The 22,003-nt window shown below is 42.6% G+C and overlaps 1 protein-coding gene across 2 annotated transcripts; it reads right to left on the bottom strand.

The window, feature by feature from the left end:
* Positions 1–14,798: 14,798 nt before the first annotated feature.
* LOC119364160 (potassium transporter 19-like) lies at positions 14,799–19,830 on the bottom strand. Of its 2 annotated transcripts, none has more exons than XM_037629585.1 (11): positions 19,601–19,830; positions 19,287–19,469; positions 17,741–17,910; positions 17,429–17,651; positions 17,095–17,352; positions 16,965–17,015; positions 16,616–16,876; positions 16,486–16,538; positions 16,242–16,356; positions 15,893–16,147; positions 14,799–15,826 (listed from the first exon to the last, which is right to left on the bottom strand). In XM_037629585.1, the coding sequence occupies exons 3-11, from the start codon at positions 17,855–17,857 to the stop codon at positions 14,826–14,828; spliced, it is 2,334 nt and encodes a 777-aa protein (XP_037485482.1). In that variant the 5' UTR covers positions 17,858–17,910; positions 19,287–19,469; positions 19,601–19,830; the 3' UTR covers positions 14,799–14,825. The 2 variants fall into 2 exon arrangements, with proteins under 2 accessions (XP_037485482.1, XP_037485483.1); XM_037629586.1 differs by having other exon boundaries at positions 17,104–17,352.
* Positions 19,831–22,003: the final 2,173 nt, after the last annotated feature.

Genomic DNA, 22,003 nt, shown 5'->3' with positions numbered 1-22,003 from the left:
TGGCGGCGGCTTCGTTCGGGTTAGGAAAACAAATGAGGGGGAGAGTGTTCCGGGGAGAGAGAGGAGAGGGGCACGGGGAGAGTAGGAGAGGGTCGAGGGGAGTGCGTGGCACCCTCAGGTGCCTCCAGCGGCGAGCAGGTAAGCAGGAGGTGGCCGGGGCTCTCGGGCGCGCGCGCCACGCCTCGGTCCTTCTGGCGAGGAGGAAGACGACAGGGGGGGGGAGTGGAGATGGGCTGGGCCGCACAGGAGCTGGGCCGGCTGGGCTACCAGGTGAGCGCCAGATAAGTCCTTCTCTCTCTCTCTCTCTCTCTCTTTTATTTCTATTTAATTCTGTTTTCTATTTTCTGTAGTTTGTTTTGATTTAGTTTTAGACACTAAACCATTTTATAAAATCTTGAAAATAGTTATGTGGCTAGGACTAAAATATACCAAACCACATAAGATGTTCCAGTAATTATTGGACATATATTATTTATATATCAAATATATATATCCAATGCAGATAGTTATTTATTTAATTCAAAGGCCCAAAATAATTAACTCTGAGATACCAAAAATATTGTTTTGAGTTTTACCTCTTTGCAATATTTTCAGAGACTAAGAGGAACATTTTCTTGGACTTCTTTGAGAAGATTTTAATGTTGATCATTTTTAGAAGGTTTCTGAGGCTTTGAAAATCCCTCAATTCAAATTTCATTTAAATTAAAACATGATGCTCACATGAGGCCTAGCCTAGTACATAACAGGACCAGGGATGTGACAAGTAGCATAGCTGCAGAAAGAATTTCCCTTAGTTAAGAACCAAGGTTTAATCGAACTAGTAGGAGCCTACAAGCTAACAAGATAAGTAGCACTTGCACACAAACAAAATAAATGCTTGCACCTAACTTGGCAAGGGGGTTGTCAATCCCATCGTCTTGCCAGTTGCAAGGTTAAAACCCAATAGTTGATGATAATAATACAGTGGAGCGTTAAAATAATTGAGAGTAAATAAAAGAGCAATTATGTAAATGCAAGCATTGACGAGAATAGACCCAAGCGCCATAGGTTCACTAGTGGCATATCTCTCGAAAGCAGGTAATGGCATGGTAGAAAAATTACTATTGGACATTTGTCAGAAAAGCAACATTCACAACTATGATCATTCATGGCATAATCTTGTATATGCATCATGTCCGTGATAAGTTGACTGTAATCCAACTGCATCTACTACTATTACTCCACTCTAAAACCGCTATGCAGCATGCATATCAAGGTATTAGATTTAATGAATAATAGAGTAATGCAATAATCTAGATGGCATGATGTAGACAGAAATAAATCTAGCAATAAGATTAAACCTTGTCGTTTTATCCTTAGTTGTAAATATACAAATACTATCTTGTCCCTCTCTATCACTAGGATATAGAACACCGAAAGATTGAACCCATTTCTATGTGTCCAAACCAAACAGATAGATTTGAGAGAAATACAAAGCTATAATCATGCATAATAAAGTTCAGAAAAGATTCAATTACTTTTAATGAATAATCTGATCATTAAACCAAAATTCATCGGATCCCAACAAACACACTGCAAAAGAAGATTACATAGCTAGATTTATCGGATCCCAACAAACACACTGCAAAAGAAGATTACATAACCAAAATTCATCGGATCCCAACAAATATCACTTCTACCGTATGTCTTCTGGCCTCCTCCCGAAGCTTCTAGGGTCCCTTCCGGTTCAGAAAAACCACCGTAAAGTTTCATCGTGTTTGGACTTGTTTGGTACTATTTTTTCTACAAAACAATAAAACAGGCAAAAATAAGAACTGACACTGGGCACTGAGTTAATAGGTTAGTTGCCAAAGTGATATCAAATTACATATAATGTATCTAAGATTGATAATATAATAGCATGAAAGAATAAAAAATTATAGATATGTTGGAGACGCATCCCTCCGCCTCTGAATGTGCCAACTCCCGTGTGTGTGTGTGAAGTCAAATTGACAAACCTTGATAATGTGTCATATGCAACATTCCTTTTTGCACATGATATATGTTGTCGAGCTCAAGGTGAGACTTATCACCCTTGTTGGTAGCTCGTATCTCTCTTCTCAAAACCATGATACAAATTCTTAAACTGAGTTAACACTTAACCCAAGTTGCATGGCCATGCTTTTTGAGTCTGATCACTTGGGGGGCCCAGAGACTATGTCTCCAAATTGCAGGAGGAAAATCCCATATCGGTCAACCATGTGTTGCCGCATGTTTCACGACTAACCTGAAAGCTACCTTTATAACTTCCTAGTTATGGAATAGCGTTTGATAGATTCACATCCCAAGAACATACGATTGTTAGGAAACACTGTAGAAAAAAATTGTCCTGTGAATAAATCCCAAGATCACTATGGAGATGGATATAAGATTGGATTAGGTCGTTACCAACTAGAGTGCATCGGAAATAGAGTTGGTGCAGATTTCCGCAGCTAGGATTAAACCTCTTAACCGCAAGAATTTTCCCTCGAATGAAAGATTGATCGAATGATCTCTCTGTCGGTATCCATGCTTATGGAACCAATGATCCGACAGGGCTTTGCCATCCAAAGCGAGGCTATGTCGGAGTAGAAGAATGGAGTAACAGCCTCACAACATGGAGATGATTTGAAGGAGAGAGAGTGCTGGGGGGGGGAGGGGGTGCAGCCACGGGCACAAGAAACATTTGTCTCTTGAAGGGTGGCCCCCTACCCCCCAAGGGGTGTGCCCTCATTTAGGGCCGACACCCCCCAAGGGGTGCACACCCTTGCTACTCCTGTAGCTGTTGTTGGATTACCCCAAAGAGGAAGGGTGATGTAGCATAGCAGCAATTTTTTTCCTTAGTTAAGAACCAATGTTTAATCGAACTAGTAGGAGACTACAAGCTAATAAGATAATCAGCACCTACACACAAACAAAATAAATGCTTGCGAACTTGGCAAGGGGGTTGTCAATCCCATCGTCTTGCTAGTTGCATAAAACCCAATAGTGGATGATAGTAATATAGTGGAGCGGTAAAATAATTGTGGGTAAATAAAAGAGCAATTATGTAAATGCAAGCATTGACGAGAATAGACCCGAGGGCCATAGGTTCACTAGTGGCATCTATCTTGAAAGGAGGTAATGGCATGGTAGACAAATTACTATTGGGCAACTGACAGAAAAACATCATTCATAACTATGATCATTCATGGCATAATCTTGTGTAGGCATCACGTCCGTGATAAGTTGACTGTAATCAATTGCATCTACTACTATTACTCCACTCCGAAACCACTATGAAAATGCCATAATAGGTAGGTATGGTGGCTGTTTTGAAAAGATATACTACCTCCATTTCAGTTTAGAAGTCATGCGCGTATACCTAGGATGCCAATTTTATCACCCAAATATAAACTATATAACACAAAAATTATACCTTTTGAAAATAGAACAGCTGAAGTTTATATTGATATATTTTTTGTAATATATGACTTGTATTACGTTGGTCAAATTGACGACCTAGGGGTACGCGCACGCCCTGTAAACGGAGAGAGAGGGAGTAATGAGGTTTATGTGTGAGAGAGCGTATCATCCCACGGGGCTGGAGGCACTGACGAAGTTTGCACCAGGTCTCAATGTGAGAGTGAGCAATGTACGGTACCGAAGTGGCTAGCAAAATATGAATGGTGGAAGTGCATGTAGACCAAAATACTTATATTAGTCATAAAGAACTCAAATACTTTTTGCAAAAATCTAGTAGCCCTCAAAGCAAGCACAACTCGCATGCCCATAAGGCGTGGTTGGTAGGATTTAACTATCACTTGCCCCTGATCCGAACGCACATGGGCGCACTCTAATACATCTCACACTCAAACTTCTTCACTAATGCCAGCGGCTACCACTTTCATGTATACGGACTCACAAACATTAACACCAATATCCATACTTGATTTAATCATTCACCCACACAATCACATATCACTAACTCAATATCGCAAAACTATTGCAAGGAATCAAACCTATCATATTCAATGATCTACAAGTTTCATGCAAGGGTTTGTTATACCACCGTTGTATACCCATTATTTTTAGACCAACCATATAACTCATGCAAATTACCACTTCCTATTCAAATATCTATTTTTTTAAGTTAAGCAAGAGAGTACTAATAATTTCTACAAAAGATATCACCATGCTCAATCAAATATAAGTGAAGTACAAGAGCAATTCCCTCAACTCAAATAGATATAAGTGAAGAACAAATGAGCATTCTATAAATATAAGATGAATGTGTGTCTCTCTTAATAGGTGTGTTCCGGAAACAATGATTGTGAAGACTAGCAAATAAAACCAAACAAAAAAACAAATGATGCTCCAAGCAAAACACATATCATGTGAAGAATGAAAAATATAGGTCCAAGTGAAATATATTGATAGTTTTGAAGACGAAAGAGGGGATGCCATCCAGGGCATCCCCAAGCTTAGACACTTGAGTCTTCTTTATTTGTTACCTTGGGGCACTTTGGTCATTCCCAAGCTTAGGATCTTGCCGCTCCTTATTCTTCTCATATCTCAATCTCACCCAAAACTTGAAAACTTCATTCACACAAAACTTAATAGAACTCGTGAGATATGTTAGTATAATAAAGATAAATGATTCACTTATGTAATGTCTAAGACAAGATTCATAATTATTTCCAAATAATGTCTACTCTATTATATCATTTCCACAGTTTATATCTCCCAATATATGCGATGGAAACTTTAAAACAAGCAAACAAAGAAAACAAATTTCCACAGTTTATATCATTTCTTGACGTCTACTAATATTACCAATTCTTTGACATTCATCACAAGATAAGACAAACTTACGAGCATCTTTGAAGAGAGTAGGCCAATAAAAACCAGATTGCAATACCTTATGTGCAGTTCTATCTCCAGCGTGGTGTCCTCCATATGATTCAGAGTGACACTTGCGTAGGATCTATTCCTGTCCATGCTCAGGTACACAACATCTAATAACACCATCTACTCCTTCTTTATAAAGGTGTGGGTCATCCCAGAAGTAATGTCTTAAATCATAAAAGAACTTTTTCTTTTGCTGGTATGTGAAACTAGGTGGTATAAATTTAGCAACAATGTAATTAGCATAATCAGCATACCAAGGAGCAGTACGAGAAGCATTAATGACCGCTAATTGTTCATCATGAAAGTTATCATCAATAGGCAGTGGGTCATCAAGAACATTCTCTAACCTAGACAAGTTGTCTGCAACGGGGTTCTCAGCTCCCTTTCTATCAATAATATGCAAATCAAATTCTTGGAGCAAGAGAACCCATCTAATGAGTCTAGGCTTAGCATCTTTATTTTCCATAAGATATTTAATAGCAGCATGATCAGTGTGAATAGTAACTTTGGAATCAACAATATAAGGTCTAAACTTATCACATGCAAACACAACTGCTAAGAACTCCTTTTCAGTAGTAGCATAATTTCTTTGGGCAGTATCAAGAGTCTTACTAGCATACTGGATAACATTAAATTTCTTATCAACTCTTTGCCCTAGAACAACACCTACAACATAATCACTAGCATCACACATAATTTCAAAGGGTAAATTCCAATCAGGTGGCTGAACAATAGGTGCAGTGATCAAAGCTTTCTTAAGTATTTCAAATGCTTCTACACAATCATCATCAAATACCAAAGGAATATCTTTTTGCAATAAATTAGTCAGAGGCCTAGAGATTTTAGAAAAGTCCTTAATGAACCTCATATAAAAACCGGCATGACCAAGGAAACTTCTTATACCTTTTATGTCCTTGGGACATGGCATCTTTTCAATAGCATCAACTTTAGCTTTATCAACTTTAATACCTCTCTCGGAAATCTTATGCCCCAAGACAATGCCTTCATTAACCATAAAGTGGCACTTTTCCCAATTCAAGACGAGACTAGTGTCTTCGCATCTCTGCAAAACTCGATCAAGGTTGCTCAAGCAATCATCAAAAGAGGATCCATAAACAGAGAAATCATCCATGAGTACCTCACAAATCTTTTCACAAAAGTCAGAGAACATAGCAATCATGCATCTTTGGAAGGTAGCAGGTGCATTACATAAACCAAAAGGCATACGTCTATAAGAAAAAGTACCGAAAGGGCAAGTAAAAGTAGTTTTTGATTGATCCCCCGCTGACACAGGTATCTGAGAGAAACCAGAATAACCATCTAGAAAGCAAAAATGTGTGTGTTTGGATAGTCTTTCTAACATTTGATCAATAAAAGGTAAATGGTAATGATCTTTCTTAGTAGCTTTGTTTAATTTACGGAAATCAATTACCATCCTATAACCTGTAATAATTTTTTGCGGGATCAATTCATCTTTATCATTAGGAATGACAGTAATACCTCCCTTTTTAGGAACACAATGGACAGCGATTACCCAATCACTATCAGTAATGGGATAAATTATACCTGCCTCAAGGAGCTTTAGTATCTCCTTTCTTACCACTTCTTTCATCTTAGGATTCAATCGTCGTTGAGGATCTCTGACTGGTTTGGCACCTTCCTTCAATTTAATTTTGTGTTGGCATAACGTGGGACTAATGCCCTTGAGATCATCCAGAGTATATCCGATAGCAGCACGGTGCTTCTTCAGAGTTTTCAATAATCTTTCTTCTTCTTGATCTGAAAGGTTAGCACTAATAATAACATGATATATTTTCTTTTCATCAAGATAAGCATACTTAAGATTATCAGGTAATGGTTTGGGTTCAAACACGGGATCACCCTTGGGTAGAGGGGGATCCCCCTAGAATTTCAACGGGTAGGTTGTGTTTCAGAATAGGTTTCTGTTGAAGGAACACTTCATCTATTTCCCTTCTTTCATTCATAAACATATTATTTTCATTGTCTAGCAAATATTGTTCTAACGGATCAATAGGAGGCACGGCAATAGAAGCAAGACCAATAATCTCATCCTTACTAGGTGATTCTCTATCACGAGGTTGTCTACGAAACTTAGCAAAATTAAACTCATGAGACACATCCTCTAAGCCAATTGTAACAGTATCCTTTTCAAAATCAATCCTAGCATTAACAGTATTCAAGAAGGGTCTACCAAAAATAATGGGACAAAAGTCATCTTGTGGGGAACTAAGAACAAGAAAATCAACAGGATATTTAACCTTCCCACACAAGACTTCAACATTTCTAACAATCCCAATTGGTGAAATAGTATCTCTATTGGCAAGCCTCATAGTAACATCAATACCATCCAATTAAACGGGTGCAATATCATGCATAATTTCTTTATATAAGTCATAGGGTATTGCACTAGCACTAGCACCCATATCACATAAGCCATGATAACAATGATCTCCTATTTTAACAGAAATAACATGCATGCCTACAACAGGTCTATGTATCTTAGCATCTGGTCTGACAATATTAGCAGCCTCACCATAGAAATAAATAACATGCCCATCTAAATCATCATCCAAGAGATCTTTAACCATAGTAATACTAGGTTCAACTTTGATTTGCTCAGGAGGTGTATAAGTCCTAGTATTACTCTTACGAACAACAGTCGAAGTTTTAGCATGATCCTTTATCCTAACAGGAAAAGGAGGTTTCTCAACATAAGTAGTAGGAACAATAGGATCATTATAAGTGTCAGTCTTTTCTTCAACTGTAATAGGTGCAACTACTTTTACTTCAACGGGAGGATTATATTTAAACCACTTCTCCTTAGGGAGATCAACGTGAGTAGCAAAAGATTCACAAAAAGAAACTACTATCTCAGAGTCAAGTCCATATTTAGCGCTAAATCCATGAAAAGCATCGGTACCCATAAAAGATTTAACACAATCAAACTTAGATGTTATACCTGACTCCTTACCATCGTCGGAACCCCAACCTTCAGAGTTGCGTTTAATTCTTTCCAATAAGTCCCATTTGAATTCAATAGTCTTCAACATATAAGAACCAGCACAGGAAGTATCGAGCATGTTGCGATCATTGGGAGAAAGCCGAGTATAATTTTTTTGAATAATCATTTATCTGGAGAGCTGATGATTGGGGCATGAATATAACATTGACTTAAGCCTCCCCCAAGCTTGAGCGATGCTTTCTCCTTCGCGAGGCCAGAAATTATATATGTAATTATGATCACGATGAACAAGATGCATAGGATAGAACTTCTGGTGAAATTCCAACTTCAATCCTTTATAGTTTCAAGATCTCGTATCATCACATAGCCTATACCATGTCAATGCATCTCCCTTCAAAGATAAAGGGAAGACCTTCCTTTTGACAACATCATCGGGAATACCTGCAAGCTTAAATAATCCACAAACTTCATCCACAAAGATAAGGTGTAAATCGGGATGCAATGTTCCGTCTCCTGCAAAGGGATTAGCTAGCAGTTTCTCTATCATACCCGAAGAAATCTCAAAGTAAATATTTTCAGTAGGTTCAGTAGGTTGAGGAGCAACTCTTTGCTCTTCTGGTCAGGGTGAAGATACCCCGAACAAGCCCCTCAAAGGATTAGTTTCCATAGTAACAAGTGACAGAAAATTTCAGCACACTATATAAATGTTTCCTTACCAAGTTCCACTCACCAAAAGGGCTACGCTCCCCGACAACGGCGCCAGAAAAGAGTCTTAATGACCCACAAGTATAGGGGATCTATCTAGTCCTTTTGATAAGTAAGAGTGTCGAACCCAACGAGGAGCAGAAGGAAATGACAAGCGGTTTTCAGTAAGGTTTTCTCTGCAAGCACTGAAATTGTAGGTAACAGATAATTTTGTGATAAGATAAATTGTAACGAGTAACAAGCAATGAAAGTAAATAAAGTGCAGCAAGGTGGCCCAATCCTTTTTGTAGCAAAGGACAAGCCTGGACAATTTCTTATAATGAGAAAAGAGCCCCCGAGGACACATGGGAATTATCGTCAAGCTAGTTTTCATCACGTTCATATGATTCGCGTTCGGTACTTTGATAATTTGATATGTGGGTGGACCGGTGCTTGGGTACTGCCCTTACTTGGACAAGCATCCCACTTATGATTAACCCCTATTGCAAGCATCCGCAACTACAAAAGAAGTATTAAGGTAAATCTAACCACAACATTAAACATATGGATCCAAATCAACCCCTTACAAAGCAACGCATAAACTAGGGTTTAAGCTTCTGTCACTCTAGCAACCCATCATCTACTTATTAATTCCCAATGCCTTCCTCTAGGCCCAAAATAATGGTGAAGTGTCATGTAGTCAATGTTCACATAACACCACTAGAGGAAAGACGACATACATCTCATCAAAATATCGAACGAATACCAAATTCACATGACTACTAATAGCAAGACTTCACCCATGTCCTCGGGAACAAACATAACTACGCACAAAGCATATTCATGTTCATAATCAGAGGAGTAATAATATGCATTAAGGATCTGAACATTTGATCTTCCACCAAGTAAACCAATTAGCATCAACTACAAGGAGTAATCAACACTACTAGCAACCCACAGGTACCAATTTGTGGTTTTGATACAAGATTGGATACAAGAGATGAACTAGGGTTTTGAGAGGAGATGGTGCTGGTGAAGATGATGATGGAGATTGACCCCCTCCCGATGAGAGGATAGTTGGTGATGATGATGGTGATGATTTCCCCCTCTCGGAGGGAAGTTTCCCCGGCAGAACAGCTCTGCCGGAGCTCTAGATTGGTTCCGCCAAGGTTCCGCCTCGTGGCGGCAGAGTTTCATCCCGTAAGCTTTCCTCTGATTTTTTCCAGGGTAAAAGCCTTCATATAGCAAAAGATGGGCACCGGAGGGCCACCAGGGGGCCCAGGAGACAGGAGGGCGCGCCCAGTAGGGGTGGGCGCGCCCCCACCCTCCTGGCCTGGGTGTGGGCCCCCTCTGGTAGTTTCTTCGCTCAATAATTCTTATTAATTCCAAAACTGACTTCCGTGGAGTTTCAGGATTTTTGGAGCTGTGTAGAATATGTTTCCAATATTTGCTCCTTTTTCAGCCAGAATTCCAGCTGCCGGCATTCCCCCTCTTCATGGTAAACCTTATAAAATAAGAGAGAATAGCCATGAGTATTGAGATATAATGTGTAATAACAGCCCATAATGCAATAAATATTGATATAAAAGCATGATGCAAAATGGACTTAGCACTAGGCATACTGCAACCTATCAAGTTTTATCATCTTTTATGGATAAATCATACCTAGCTCTCATGATAAATTCATAAGGAGGTCTAATTCTTTCTCTATGAACATGTTACATACATTTCTTTAAGGGAAATTGGAACCGTATATTACCTTCCTTCATGTAGATAATTGCACCACTTGGTGTGCGCCCGGTGTGCCATTGGGAATAATTAGCTGTCATATTATCAAGAAGCTTCATGGCTTCTCCAAGTGTTATCCCATGAACGTACCACTTCATAAGAATCGAGAAGGTTTCTGAAAACAAAGTGGGTGGGGGAGGGGCTTTGCGGGCGTCCGGACCATTGTCACGTCCGCATCTGACCGCCATGGCCCACCCAAACCCCCTCCCTCGCCCAGGCGCGCTTCCTGCCCGAAACGGTCAGCGACACTCTCCAGAGCTTATGTGTCGCATTCATGCCCAGCCAGAGCGGGCGCGACCTCTCACTTGGGCCGGCATTGAAGCACCGCGCCGGCCGAGAGAGCGCCGCCCGCGCCGCTTCCCGGTGAACGCGACTGCTCTGCGTTCAAATGAGACCATGACCGTCAGCCCTTTTGTCCGTCTGCCGCCCACAATAGTGACATGCGGTTGCCAAGGAACCTACTCCGGCGCCACCCGTCCATCCGTCTGCCGCCCACCATTGCCATTCGCTCGCTATATAAACTTCAGCCCCGTCCAGCCGCAGTCATCCTCCTCCAGCCCCTTTCTCCTCTTCGCACCACTCCCACCATAGCCTCCTCGCACTGCAAAGCTCTCTAGGATGGACTGCCGCTGGAGTAGAAGAAGGAGATGGCCACCATTGCTGCCAGCTGGCCTACAGAGGCTGACGATGTCACTATGGAGGACGTGGCCGAGGCCGAGTCGACGCCACCCTCCTCGCCGGTGCAACCCTCGCCGGTGCATTGTAGCATGACCAATTGCGAGGCCTATGCCCATTACATGGACATGGCGCGGGAGGAGTGGGAGGAGCAGATCTAGGAGGCGCAAGCCGACGCGGCCTGCAACCTCCAGCTCCTCAAGGAGAACCAACAGGTGGAGGAGCAGCTCGCCGCCGGCAGGGCGATGCGCCAGACACAGACGTGGCGGAGCAGGCAACACTGCTCGACTCGTACCGCTCCGCTCGCGAGATCTTCCATGACCGTTGGCCGCCTACAAGGAGTTCGACGAGGCAGCGAATAAGGTGTGGGGCAAGAGCGACGATGAGGAGGACATGGCCGGCTCCGCCCCGCCTCCACGGCCATGAAGCCGACACGTCCCGGGGCGCCGCCGGCAGCGAGGAAGAGTAGTGCATGGTAGGTCACCGTCGCTCGGGTCCCAGGAAGGCCGCCGCTCTTCCCCTCCGGTCGAAGCCAAGCTTGGTGGGCTGAACATCGACGGGCGATTAACCGCTTGACGACGAAGTGGAGGCGGACATCTTCACTTCTCGGCGCTCCAGAGGCGAAGCTAGAGAGCGCCGAGATGGAACTAGAGAATGTGAAGGCAATAGCCGAAGCATCAGTTCTCGGGGCTCATGGCCGAACATGGAGGGCGGGCAACGACGATCATTTAGATTAAGTTTAAAGTATGTTTTAGTCCGGTATATATGAAAAATGTAATGAATTTTGTCTGATTTATATGAAATATGTTTGAAATGTAACGAATTTCATCCAGTTTATATGAAATCCACCGTGTCTGCATGAATTTCGTCCGGTTAGTTTAAATAGTTGTTGAAATGTATACGGGCAGCGTTGGATGGCCGCCTCCAGCCCCGAGCAAGTTCTAAGCTTTATCGGTCTTCTCCGGCTGACGAAACTCTTGAACAAAAAAATAGACCTAGCAGCTAAAAGAGGGTATCCTGAGCAATTGCTGGTGATTGGCCTTGTGTGTCTGTGCCATCTTTTTTAGTAGTTGTACCACTTTTTAAAGCATTAGCTAATATCTTAATGCAGGAGTTTCTATGAAGAAGAAACAATCTTTCATGTCCGCGGATTGGTCCCCCCCTATCTGCGGATGGATGTTAGAGCAAATTTGCAGCTCAACTTTGGAGATGCCCCAAGGACATTTCCCTCGCAGGGCATCAGCTTAGAGACGGGAGTATTATTATCCCATTTTAGGGCTAGCTTTAATTCAAGCAGTGATTTTACCAATAACTTTGAATTTTAATGCTAATATGATGCTCAAAAAACAATTCGTTTACATGATTGGACTAGGATTTTAGTTTTGAATAATCCTCTGGAAACGATCATCTCTGCATCATTAAAATCCATATAGTAGGACAATTTTTCTTTTGCTCACCTTGATAACATGAAATTATGACTTCGCGTGCTCATGGACAACTTGAAGAACATGAATAAACACACCAGTCGAACTCCTATTTCCATTCTACTTAATATATGACACATATTCTGACAAGACCTCTTTGCGTACAAAACTTACTCTACCTGCCAAAACTCTAAGCCCCAGTGCTATTTGGTCAAATGAGCAACGGCACTGTACCCTGTAAGATGAACATAATGCTACAGAAAAGGTTAGACTAGTCTGATCACCTCATGCTTTTGTTAACATCTCTATATCTCATTGAACATTATAACTACGAGGCCTTGGCAAAAGGACAAGTCATCCATTTTATTCAGTAAAAATACGAGGCCTTGGCAAAAGGAAGAAATGAAGAGGACATTGAACATTATAACTGAGGGCCTTGCATCAAAATATTTAGGTCTTCCAACATATGTTGGCAAAGCAAAAGCGAAGATGTTTGAATATGTAAAGGAAAGAATATGGAAAAGGATTCAAGGTTGGAAGGAGAAACTACTTTCGAAGGCAGGGAAAGAAATTCTAATAAAAGCCGTGGCACAAGCTATTCCTGTCTACAGCATGGCGTGCTTTGATCTCACCAAGGGCCTATGTGAAGAACTGAGCACCATGATTAATAGGTATTGGTGGAGCCAAATGGATAAGGAAAATAAAGTGCATTGGGTCAGCTGGGAGAGGCTTACTAGATCAAAAAGAAATGGAGGCTTGGGATTTAGGGATCTACATGCGTTCAATCTGGCAATGCTGGCAAGACAAGCATGGAGGCTGCTCCAAAACCCCTCCTCTCTTTGTGCCCAGGTTCTTTCAAGTAGATACTACCCAGGATGTTCAATTCTGCGGGCGAGACCAAGTAGTGGCATTTCTTATGCATGGCGCAGCATACTAAAGGGTGTTGAGCTGCTGAGAAAAGGAATCATATGGAGAGTTGGGAATGGCAAGGATATTGACATATGGAGTGACCCATGGATTCCGAGAGGTAACACCAGAAGGGTCGTCTCCCATAGGGGCAATAATTTGATAACTAAAGTTAGTGAGCTAATTAACCCAATCACCAACAAATGGGACGAAGAACTAGTGAGGCAAACTTTTACCCCGGAAGATACAAAGTATATCCTTCAGATCCCAATCCAAGATCATCTCGAGGACTTCACGGCATGGCACTATGATAAAAAAGGTATATTTTCAGTAAAATCTGCATACAAAGTAGCAATAGATTGTGCAGCTCGAGAATCTCTCTCAGGTCTAACATCTACCTCAAGTGCAGCTGAAGAAGATGGTGGATTTGACTGGCTTAAACTATGGACAATGCCCCTCCCAAACAAAGTGCTCCATTTTTTATGGAGGCTAGCAACCAATAGCTTACCGTTGCGAACAAAGCTACAAAACAGAGGTATGGAAGTTGACACTCGTTGCCCTATTTGTTATAGATTGGATGAGGATGGGGGGCACTGTTTCATCAAATGCAAGAAAGTAAGAGAAATATGGAGAATGGCTCAACTCGAGCATGTTAGGCTGCAGCTAATCCCCTGTGTTAATGCTTTAAACTTCATCGAAGAAATTATTAATTTGAGGGAGGAGATCAAGTTAAAAACATGTTTATTACTTTGGCTTTGGTGGCATGAAAGAAACAATGCAAATAAAGGGAAGGCCATTAAACCATCGAATGAAATTTGCTCTTCTATTGATTATCACTTTATAAATGTCATGAAGGTACAGGAGAAAGGGAAGGGGATAGCCCAACAGCCAAAGCAAAAGTGGACAAGACCAGCTTCAGGAATATTGAAGATCAACACTGATGCAGCTTTTCACAGGATTTCCAATGATGGAGGTTGGGGATTTATCATTAGAAATGATCAAGGTATAGCTGTAGCTGCAGGTGCTGGCAAACTGGAACATATGGCTGATGCTTTCCAATCTGAAGCAGTGGCTATGTTGTATGCAATAAACATTGCTAGCCAAATGGGCTGTGATAGAGTGATGTTTGAAACAGATTCTACACAGTTAAGAAGGGCTGTGTCTACTGAGGAATATGACCTGTCTGCACTAGGGGCCATTTTCAGAGAGATTAAATTTCAGTTACATGTAGGTTTTTCAGATGTATGTGTTGTAAACTGTTCACGAACATGTAACCGAGTGGCGCATAGGCTAGCAGCGTTTGGAGCAACATTAAACTCTGGTGCATGTATTACTTGGCTGGGACAATTCCCAGAGTTTGTTCAGAACCTTGTAGCTGGGGACTTGCCCAGCAATGATATGTAGGAGGAATGCAATCTGTGTTCCGTTTCAAAAAAAAAAAAAAAAAAAAAACATCTCTATATCTCATATGTGATCCCAACTTTGAGCAGCTGATCTTTAGGAATGGACAACACCTTGTGACCCTCTGCCAAGTTCCTCCTCAAGAATGAATACACATAGTCTACCACGACCACCTTTAAGGTGGGTGATTCAGGTCCTGCTATCACATTGGCTGACCCCATCAGATAAACCACCCCTCGCTTCATCTCTGCGTCAATCAGCCGCTTCTCCTCCTCAATCGTCTGAAGAGAATAGGAACTAATCCTCCCTACATGGTTGCTCATGGGCGGCTCTATCACCTCCTCGCTGTGTACAGATCGTGCGGACTTCCTCGGATTCGTTTGACCTTCAAAAACTCCGCTTGGAGAGTCAGTATCCTCATTTTCCGGTTTCTCCACTGCAAATGCATTCTCATCTTCGATGAACATCTTCAACCTATCCGCTAGGAACCTGGCGAACTGTCCTGAATCCTCTACCCCGTCACTGTAACCATACCGTGCAACACACCGGAACATCCGATGCTCCCTTGGACCAACCTGCCGGAAGACGAACCGCTCCGCAGGTGCCACATGAGGGATGGGTAGGTGCTTGATCGACATGAACAAAAAGATAGAGTGCACAGATGGAATTTTCTCCACCAGCCGCAAGAACACCGGGGGAATACCTTGCACCAGCTCCGAGTACAAGATGCCCACCCCAGGGATCCGCTGCACATTATGCTTCTCAAGCAGTGCCGTCACCTCATCGATGGGGACGATGTGGTCAAGCTCGTACCAGTACGTCATGACATGCACATAGTGCCATGTTACCATTAGGGCCATCAGGACAAGCGCGAAGCAGAATGGCAGGTACCCGCCCTGGATGAACTTTGACAGTATTGAAGACAGGTAGATCCACTCTACGGAACTAAACACGACGTAAAACAACAAGATGAAGATGATGTTTTTCTTCCACACGAGCAACATCACGATAGTCATCAAATGGGTGGTGATTGAGAAGACGGTCACGACACAGATCCCTGTGCATCAACATAATCAAATCAGTAAACGTGCCTAATGTTCTACTAAAAGCCTCGTAAACTTACCATAAGCATTCCCGATTTCGGTGGTAGTTCTGAAGGTGATCGTGATTATAACACTAGCCAGTCCCATCAGAAAATTCACTTCAGGAATGTAAACCTGCCCCTGGTGATGCTTGGAGGTATGGATAACCCGAACCCTGGGGAAGCAACCAAGAGATAGGGCCTTGGACAGGATAGCGAATGCGCCAGAGAGCATAGCTTGGCTTGCAATGATAGCCGAAAGAATGGCAACGGTGAAGGTTGGCCAGAACAATGGTGCTGCATTTTTGTTACAGAGAGGCAATCGTTTCTTTTGAGAATCACAAATTAACTCCCTTATAAGGAGCAAAACTGTAGTTTAAGTTGTTTATACCTGGGAGAGATCTGTAGAAGGTGTCTGCAACATTCTCTGGGAATTTCCTCAGATATGCTGCTTGCCCCATGTAACATAGTGCCACCGAAGGGAACAAGACACCATTAAAGCTTATCTAGGTAAGTACAGAAACCGCTGTAAGATATTTATGTTCTGAGACCTGTGCGACGAAAATTGCTAGTACCGTTGAAAACAGATCTAGAGTAAAAGAACACGTTGAAGCAAGAAGCGATGCGGCAATTACCTGAATGGCCGTGATATTGAAATGTCCTAGGTCCGCATACATACCCTCTGTACCTGTACCATAAGGCAGTGCATTCAGATTGCAGGCTACAGGTTCTTTTTGAAAATGCATTTTTCATCAAAAGGTTTACCTGTAACACACAAGATAGCACCTCCTAGTGAAATCCATGCTTCCTTCCCATTTCTTTCGAAGTAATATATTATGTGCATAGGATTGAAGGCTCGGAGAATAGTGATCTCATACACTACGATGTTGTACATTCCAATGCCAGCAATAAGAACGAACCACACCGAGATGATCGGAGCAAAGGAGTACCCGACCTTATCTGTCCCAAAACGCTGGACTGAAAAGAGCATGAACAGAATAGGCACCGAGATCCAGACTATCTGTGCTGTACAAGAAATGCAACATGCACTTTAGATGTGATTAAATCTGGGTACTGACTAATTAGTGATGATAGAAACTATTTTTTCACACACTTTCAGTTAAACTTGGCACTTTCTCTTTGATCCCGCTCACTGCAGAGAGCACTGCAGAAACACGTGAAAAGGAATGCATTAGTATTCCGAAAAGCAATCACAATATGACCTACGAATGACTCTCTGTTACTTTTGCTACCAGAAATCGCTGGTGTCAAGGTCCCATCACCCATCACCATGGATGTACCAAGGATTGTGATGGTGAAGAGGCCAATCTTGGCTGCCTTGCTGGACTCAAGCTTCTCCTTCAACCATTGTGCCCTCTTCAGTGATAAGCTCGGTGATTCTATGCTGTAATTCGACACCATTGAATCCTCTGCCTGCTGGTTTGGGATCAGCCTTATCTTTGAATACCGCGATATAAGTGAGTAGAGCGCAAATGTGCCACCTGTAATAGCAATGTGCAGAGAAGACATAGTAAGTACTCCAGCTTGACATGTCAATATTCCAAAATATCAGCTTACCATCTCCGTTGTCATCTGCATAGAGCACGATGAAGACATACTTGATCATCGGTAAAAGGATGAGGGTGTATAGGATGAGCGAGAGGACACCCAAGATATCATCCTTGTCTTTGACGCCGTTAGGGAAGGTGCTCGAGTAACAATAGAGCGGCGATGTCCCAACATCCCCATAAATGATGCCGATGCTCTGAAATGCAAGATGCAGTACTTGTGTCCAGTTTCCCTGTGTCAGTCAAAAGGCACATTACTGTCAAACTATAACCTGGAGGAACATGGTTGCTGCATCATAACCAAGTTGTGTGTGAAGCAGACCTCGGAGCCATGGCCTTTGATATTAGAGACCTTCTCCGCATCACCAATAAGTGAGTCTTGGCGCTCAAACCGTTTGGTCGTCTCGGTGCACAGTGGTTTCTCAACTTCTAGTGACATCTGTGCTCGGTTGCTATTTTTAAGCACCTCGTAAGCTTTTGGAGGTATTTCTCCTACAGAAGGCAGACAATGCACACATATAAACAACAATATATTTCCAACAAAACAGCATGAGCACACAGTAAACAGAACTACAAAGCACTATAACAATTAACACGTTACAGGGAAAAAATGTACAAACTGAGCAAGTAAAAAGTATTAGACAGTGAACACGTACTCCCTCCGTTCCTAAATACTCCCTCCGTCCCAAAATTCTTGTCTTAGATTTGTCTACATACGGGATGTATCTATTCATGTTTTAGTGTTAGATACATCCGTATCTAGATAAACCTAAGACAAGAATTTTGGGACGGAGGTAGGATATGACGTTTTGGTAGTTCAAATCGTTCAATTTGAACTAATGGAGGGAGTAGTAAACACTAGACGGTACTTCCTCCATTCCATAATGTAGTGCATATAGATTTTTTGAAAAGTTAAACTTCGACCAAGTTTATAGAGAAAAATATCTACATCTAGTAGAATACCAAATACATATCATTAGATATACCATGAGGCATATTTTCGTCTTTTTTTATGTTTGGTGTTGTAGATATACATATTTTTCTATATAAACTTGGTCAAGGTTTAACTTTTGAAAAAAATCTACATGTACTACATTATGGAACGAAGGGAAAAGTAAACATTCACAAATAAAATACCGGCAGGCAGCCGCACCATCTCATAAATAAAGGTACCATCCAGAGATTACAAGCGCACAGTTAAAATTCTACAAAAAAAATCGGATACGACCATTTTGGAGGGCCCGATAATCAAGCTAGAAAACTGGATAGTCTTATTCCGCCAGACATTAGCAATACCATATCCTATGCCATATCCCATACACCGGATTTGGAATAGGGGCAGACAGTGTGCTGGTGTAAAAAGCCTCAGAACATATCCTATACCACTGGATTCAGAAATGGTTGGTCCTAGCCATTTTCACCCCTAAATATCACTACTGGTTGTAAGCACTAAACACCGGCACAAGGTGGTATAACGGCATTTTAATATGAGGAATAATCCCATTCTACAAGGAATGGGTTGATCCAACCACTAGCGAAGCATAGACAGATGGATTGCTCGGGTTTCGTCAACAGATTAAGGTTTTTGGGTGAACTGATAAGTGCATGGAACTCAAATACAGGGTTTGAGATTATGGTTGCACAAACTCGCAATTTCAAGGACAAAAAACAATCGTGACAATTAACAGTCCAGTGGTGAGGCCAAGATGGAAATGATCATTAAGCTTCCGGGTCTAGATTCAAGGATAGACGAAAGTATAAGTGGACATGTAAATGAAATGTAAGTGGATTTACTTTTCACCGTAGGCCGCAAAGGTTCAACTATTGGGGATAACAATAACGGCACAAGAAAATGTAAGTGGATTTACCAGTTGAGTTGGGTAAATTAGTTGGTTCATTTCATGGCTCACGGATGATGGGTCTTAGCGTCCTTAAGACAAACTCATCCTGCATAGACCAGTGATGCTTAGAGGTAGCCTGCATCCAGTGGATTGGAACGGATCGCTCTTTACCACTCTTTGTGGAACGGATCGCTGCCTCACCTGCTGTACCTAAAAAAAAAAGAATGTTTGCCGGATCTGCTATGGTACGGATATAAAAAACCTCCACTCAAAATTGAATTACTGTCCCCAAATCTTGCGCGCGCCATAGAAGGTAATTCCAAAAAAGAAAAGAAGCATACCTCGCGAAGCAAATGTCGGGGAAGAAGAACAAGGGAAGACAGGGAGGAGACCGGAGGGCGGAGAGGAGAAGAGGGGACACTCGCGGCCATGGCACCCCGTACTTGTAGAGCAGGGAACGTCCCTGTGGTGAGGAGGAGATCATTCGGCCACGCTCCGCGAAGCACGGAGGAGCGGATTCGAAGGTCGGCCGCATCGCGTGCCGTTGCGCTCGCGGGCAGGAACGACGGATAGGGACGGCTAGCTTTATTGAACTACAGACAAAAATACATCGCTCACAAGCACCAAATATGCCGAGGCAATCCAACTAATAAAAGTCTTATTTGGATAACTAAATTTAGCTAGCACATGCGCTATTTGATTCGCAGAACAAAAATAATGTTTAAAAAAGACCTTCTCAATTAAAAAAGTTGCGTCCATTCCATAAAGATAGGCTATACTGCATCCCACCAGTAAGATTGACCATTATAAAAGTTAATCACATTATCCGGGTTTTACTCGACTTTCACTTGATTAATTCCCATAGCATTAGCAAAATTGAGGCGTCCTTCATCTACATTGCTTCGGTGGTCATCACATTTGCACCAAACTGAATATACTTGCATTGGGCATCTAGAAAAGTACTTCCACAATCTCTCAAGATGGATGTAGTGGCTGCTGCACCATTCTTAGTAAACACGGTTGCATCAACAAACCTGGCTCAGGGCTGGGGATGCACGAACGGCTTTCTTCCAAGCTAAAATCAATTCTAGAAGGAGAAATTAAAAATTATTCATTCTCTGCAAACGGACACGATTACAACCACGACCCGTGGTGAAAAAGCAGCCATTGCTCACGACCATTTTGCAAACCTGTTGGTAAGGAAAGAGGAAAGTCTGTGCTCCATCAACTGGGAGGAATTGGGTATGCCTTTACAAAATGAGGGGCTGGATAACCCCTTCTCTGAACCTGAAGTCTGGGCCGCTGTAATGGCATCACCATCAGACAAAGCGCCAGGACCGGATGGCTTCTTGGGGCCATTCTTCAGAGCTTGCTGGAACACCATAAAGGATGATGTTATGGCTGTTTTTGATCACTTCTACAGATTGGCTGACGGAAATTTCGCTGAAATCAACACGGCCATGCTTGCCCTCATACCCAAGAAGGACGGGGCCACAAAAATTAGTGATTTTAGGCCTATAAGCCTCATTCATTTCATGGCTAAGCTGATCACAAAGGTGTTATCTATGAGGCTGGCGGTTGTCATTGATAGGATCATCTCGCCTGCTCAGACGACCTTCCAGCGACGAAAATGCATCCACGGCAGCTACCTATACGTCCAGAATTCTGTCCAAGCTCTTCATATGAGCAAAACGTCGGCGCTTCTGCTTAAGATAGATATAGCTAGGGCTTTTGACAGCATATCATGGGAGTACCTCATTGAATTGCTGCAGCGACTTGGATTCTCGGCTAGGTGGAGAGATTGGCTCGCTATTCTACTCTCTTCCTCCTCCTCGTCCTGCATCATCAATGGTGATCCGGGAGATTTTGTCATTCATCTGCGGGGACTCCGGCAAGGGGACTGTCGGTGTCAAAACCGGTGGATCTCGGGTAGGGGGTCCCGAACTGTGCGTCTAAGGCTAATGGTAACAGGAGACAGGGGACATGATGTTTTACCCAGGTTCGGGCCCTCTCGATGAAGGTAATACCCTACTTCCTGCTTGATTGATCTTGATGATATGAGTATTACAAGAGTTGATCTATCACGAGATCCTAGAGGCTAAACCCTAGGAGCTAGCCTATGATTTTGATTGTTCTTGTCCTATGGACTAAACCCTCCAGTTTATATAGACACCGGAGGGGGCTAGGGTTACACAAAGTCGGTTACAAAGAAGGAGATCTAACATCCGAATCGCCAAGCTTGTCTTCCATGCAAAGGAGAGTCCCTTCCGGACACGAGATGAAGTCTTGAGTCTTGTATCTTCATAGTCCAACAGTCCGGCCAAAGTATATAGTCCGGCTGTCCGGATACCCCCTAATCCAAGACTCCCTCAGTAGCCCCTGAACCAGGCTTCAATGACGATGAGTCTGGCGCGCAGATTGTCTTCGGCATTGCAAGGCGGGTTCCATCTCCGAATATTCCAAGGCAGGTTAAGGATCGTGTCCGGCTCTGTAAGATAATTTTCACACACCACCGTAGAGATCATAACACTTTACAAATCTAATCTGCTGACAATTTTTCACGGTGTTCTCTCACGCCGCGGCCTGGCTCAATACAAAATGGTTTTTCTCAGCCCGCCACGCACTGCAAGGCGGTTTTATTGGCACACTTCGTCGAAGCAGAGATCGTGTCCCCCTTATTACGGGATTCCCATCAATACGGGTGCGGGCAACCCCACTACGCCTGTTGGTATGACTCCGTGTTT

Source organism: Triticum dicoccoides, chromosome 2B (assembly GCF_002162155.2).
Source record: "Triticum dicoccoides isolate Atlit2015 ecotype Zavitan chromosome 2B, WEW_v2.0, whole genome shotgun sequence".
In the NCBI taxonomy this organism is placed as follows: Eukaryota; Viridiplantae; Streptophyta; class Magnoliopsida; order Poales; family Poaceae; genus Triticum; species Triticum dicoccoides.
The sequence above is the reverse complement of the archived record's forward strand: the minus strand, read 5'-3'. Positions and strand labels throughout refer to the sequence as shown.

What these genes read in the sequence shown, in the direction of transcription:
- LOC119364160 (XM_037629585.1), bottom strand. Translation starts at nt 17,857, where the DNA reads ATGTCACTAGAAGTTGAGAAACCACTGTGCACCGAGACGACCAAACGG. An exon ending in TCAATATCACGGCCATTCAG is followed by an intron (nt 16,357 to 16,485) that starts GTAATTGCCGCA and finishes GTACTTACCTAG; the next exon opens with ATAAGCTTTAATGGTGTCTT. An exon ending in CGAAATCGGGAATGCTTATG is followed by an intron (nt 15,827 to 15,892) that starts GTAAGTTTACGA and finishes GTTGATGCACAG; the next exon opens with GGATCTGTGTCGTGACCGTC.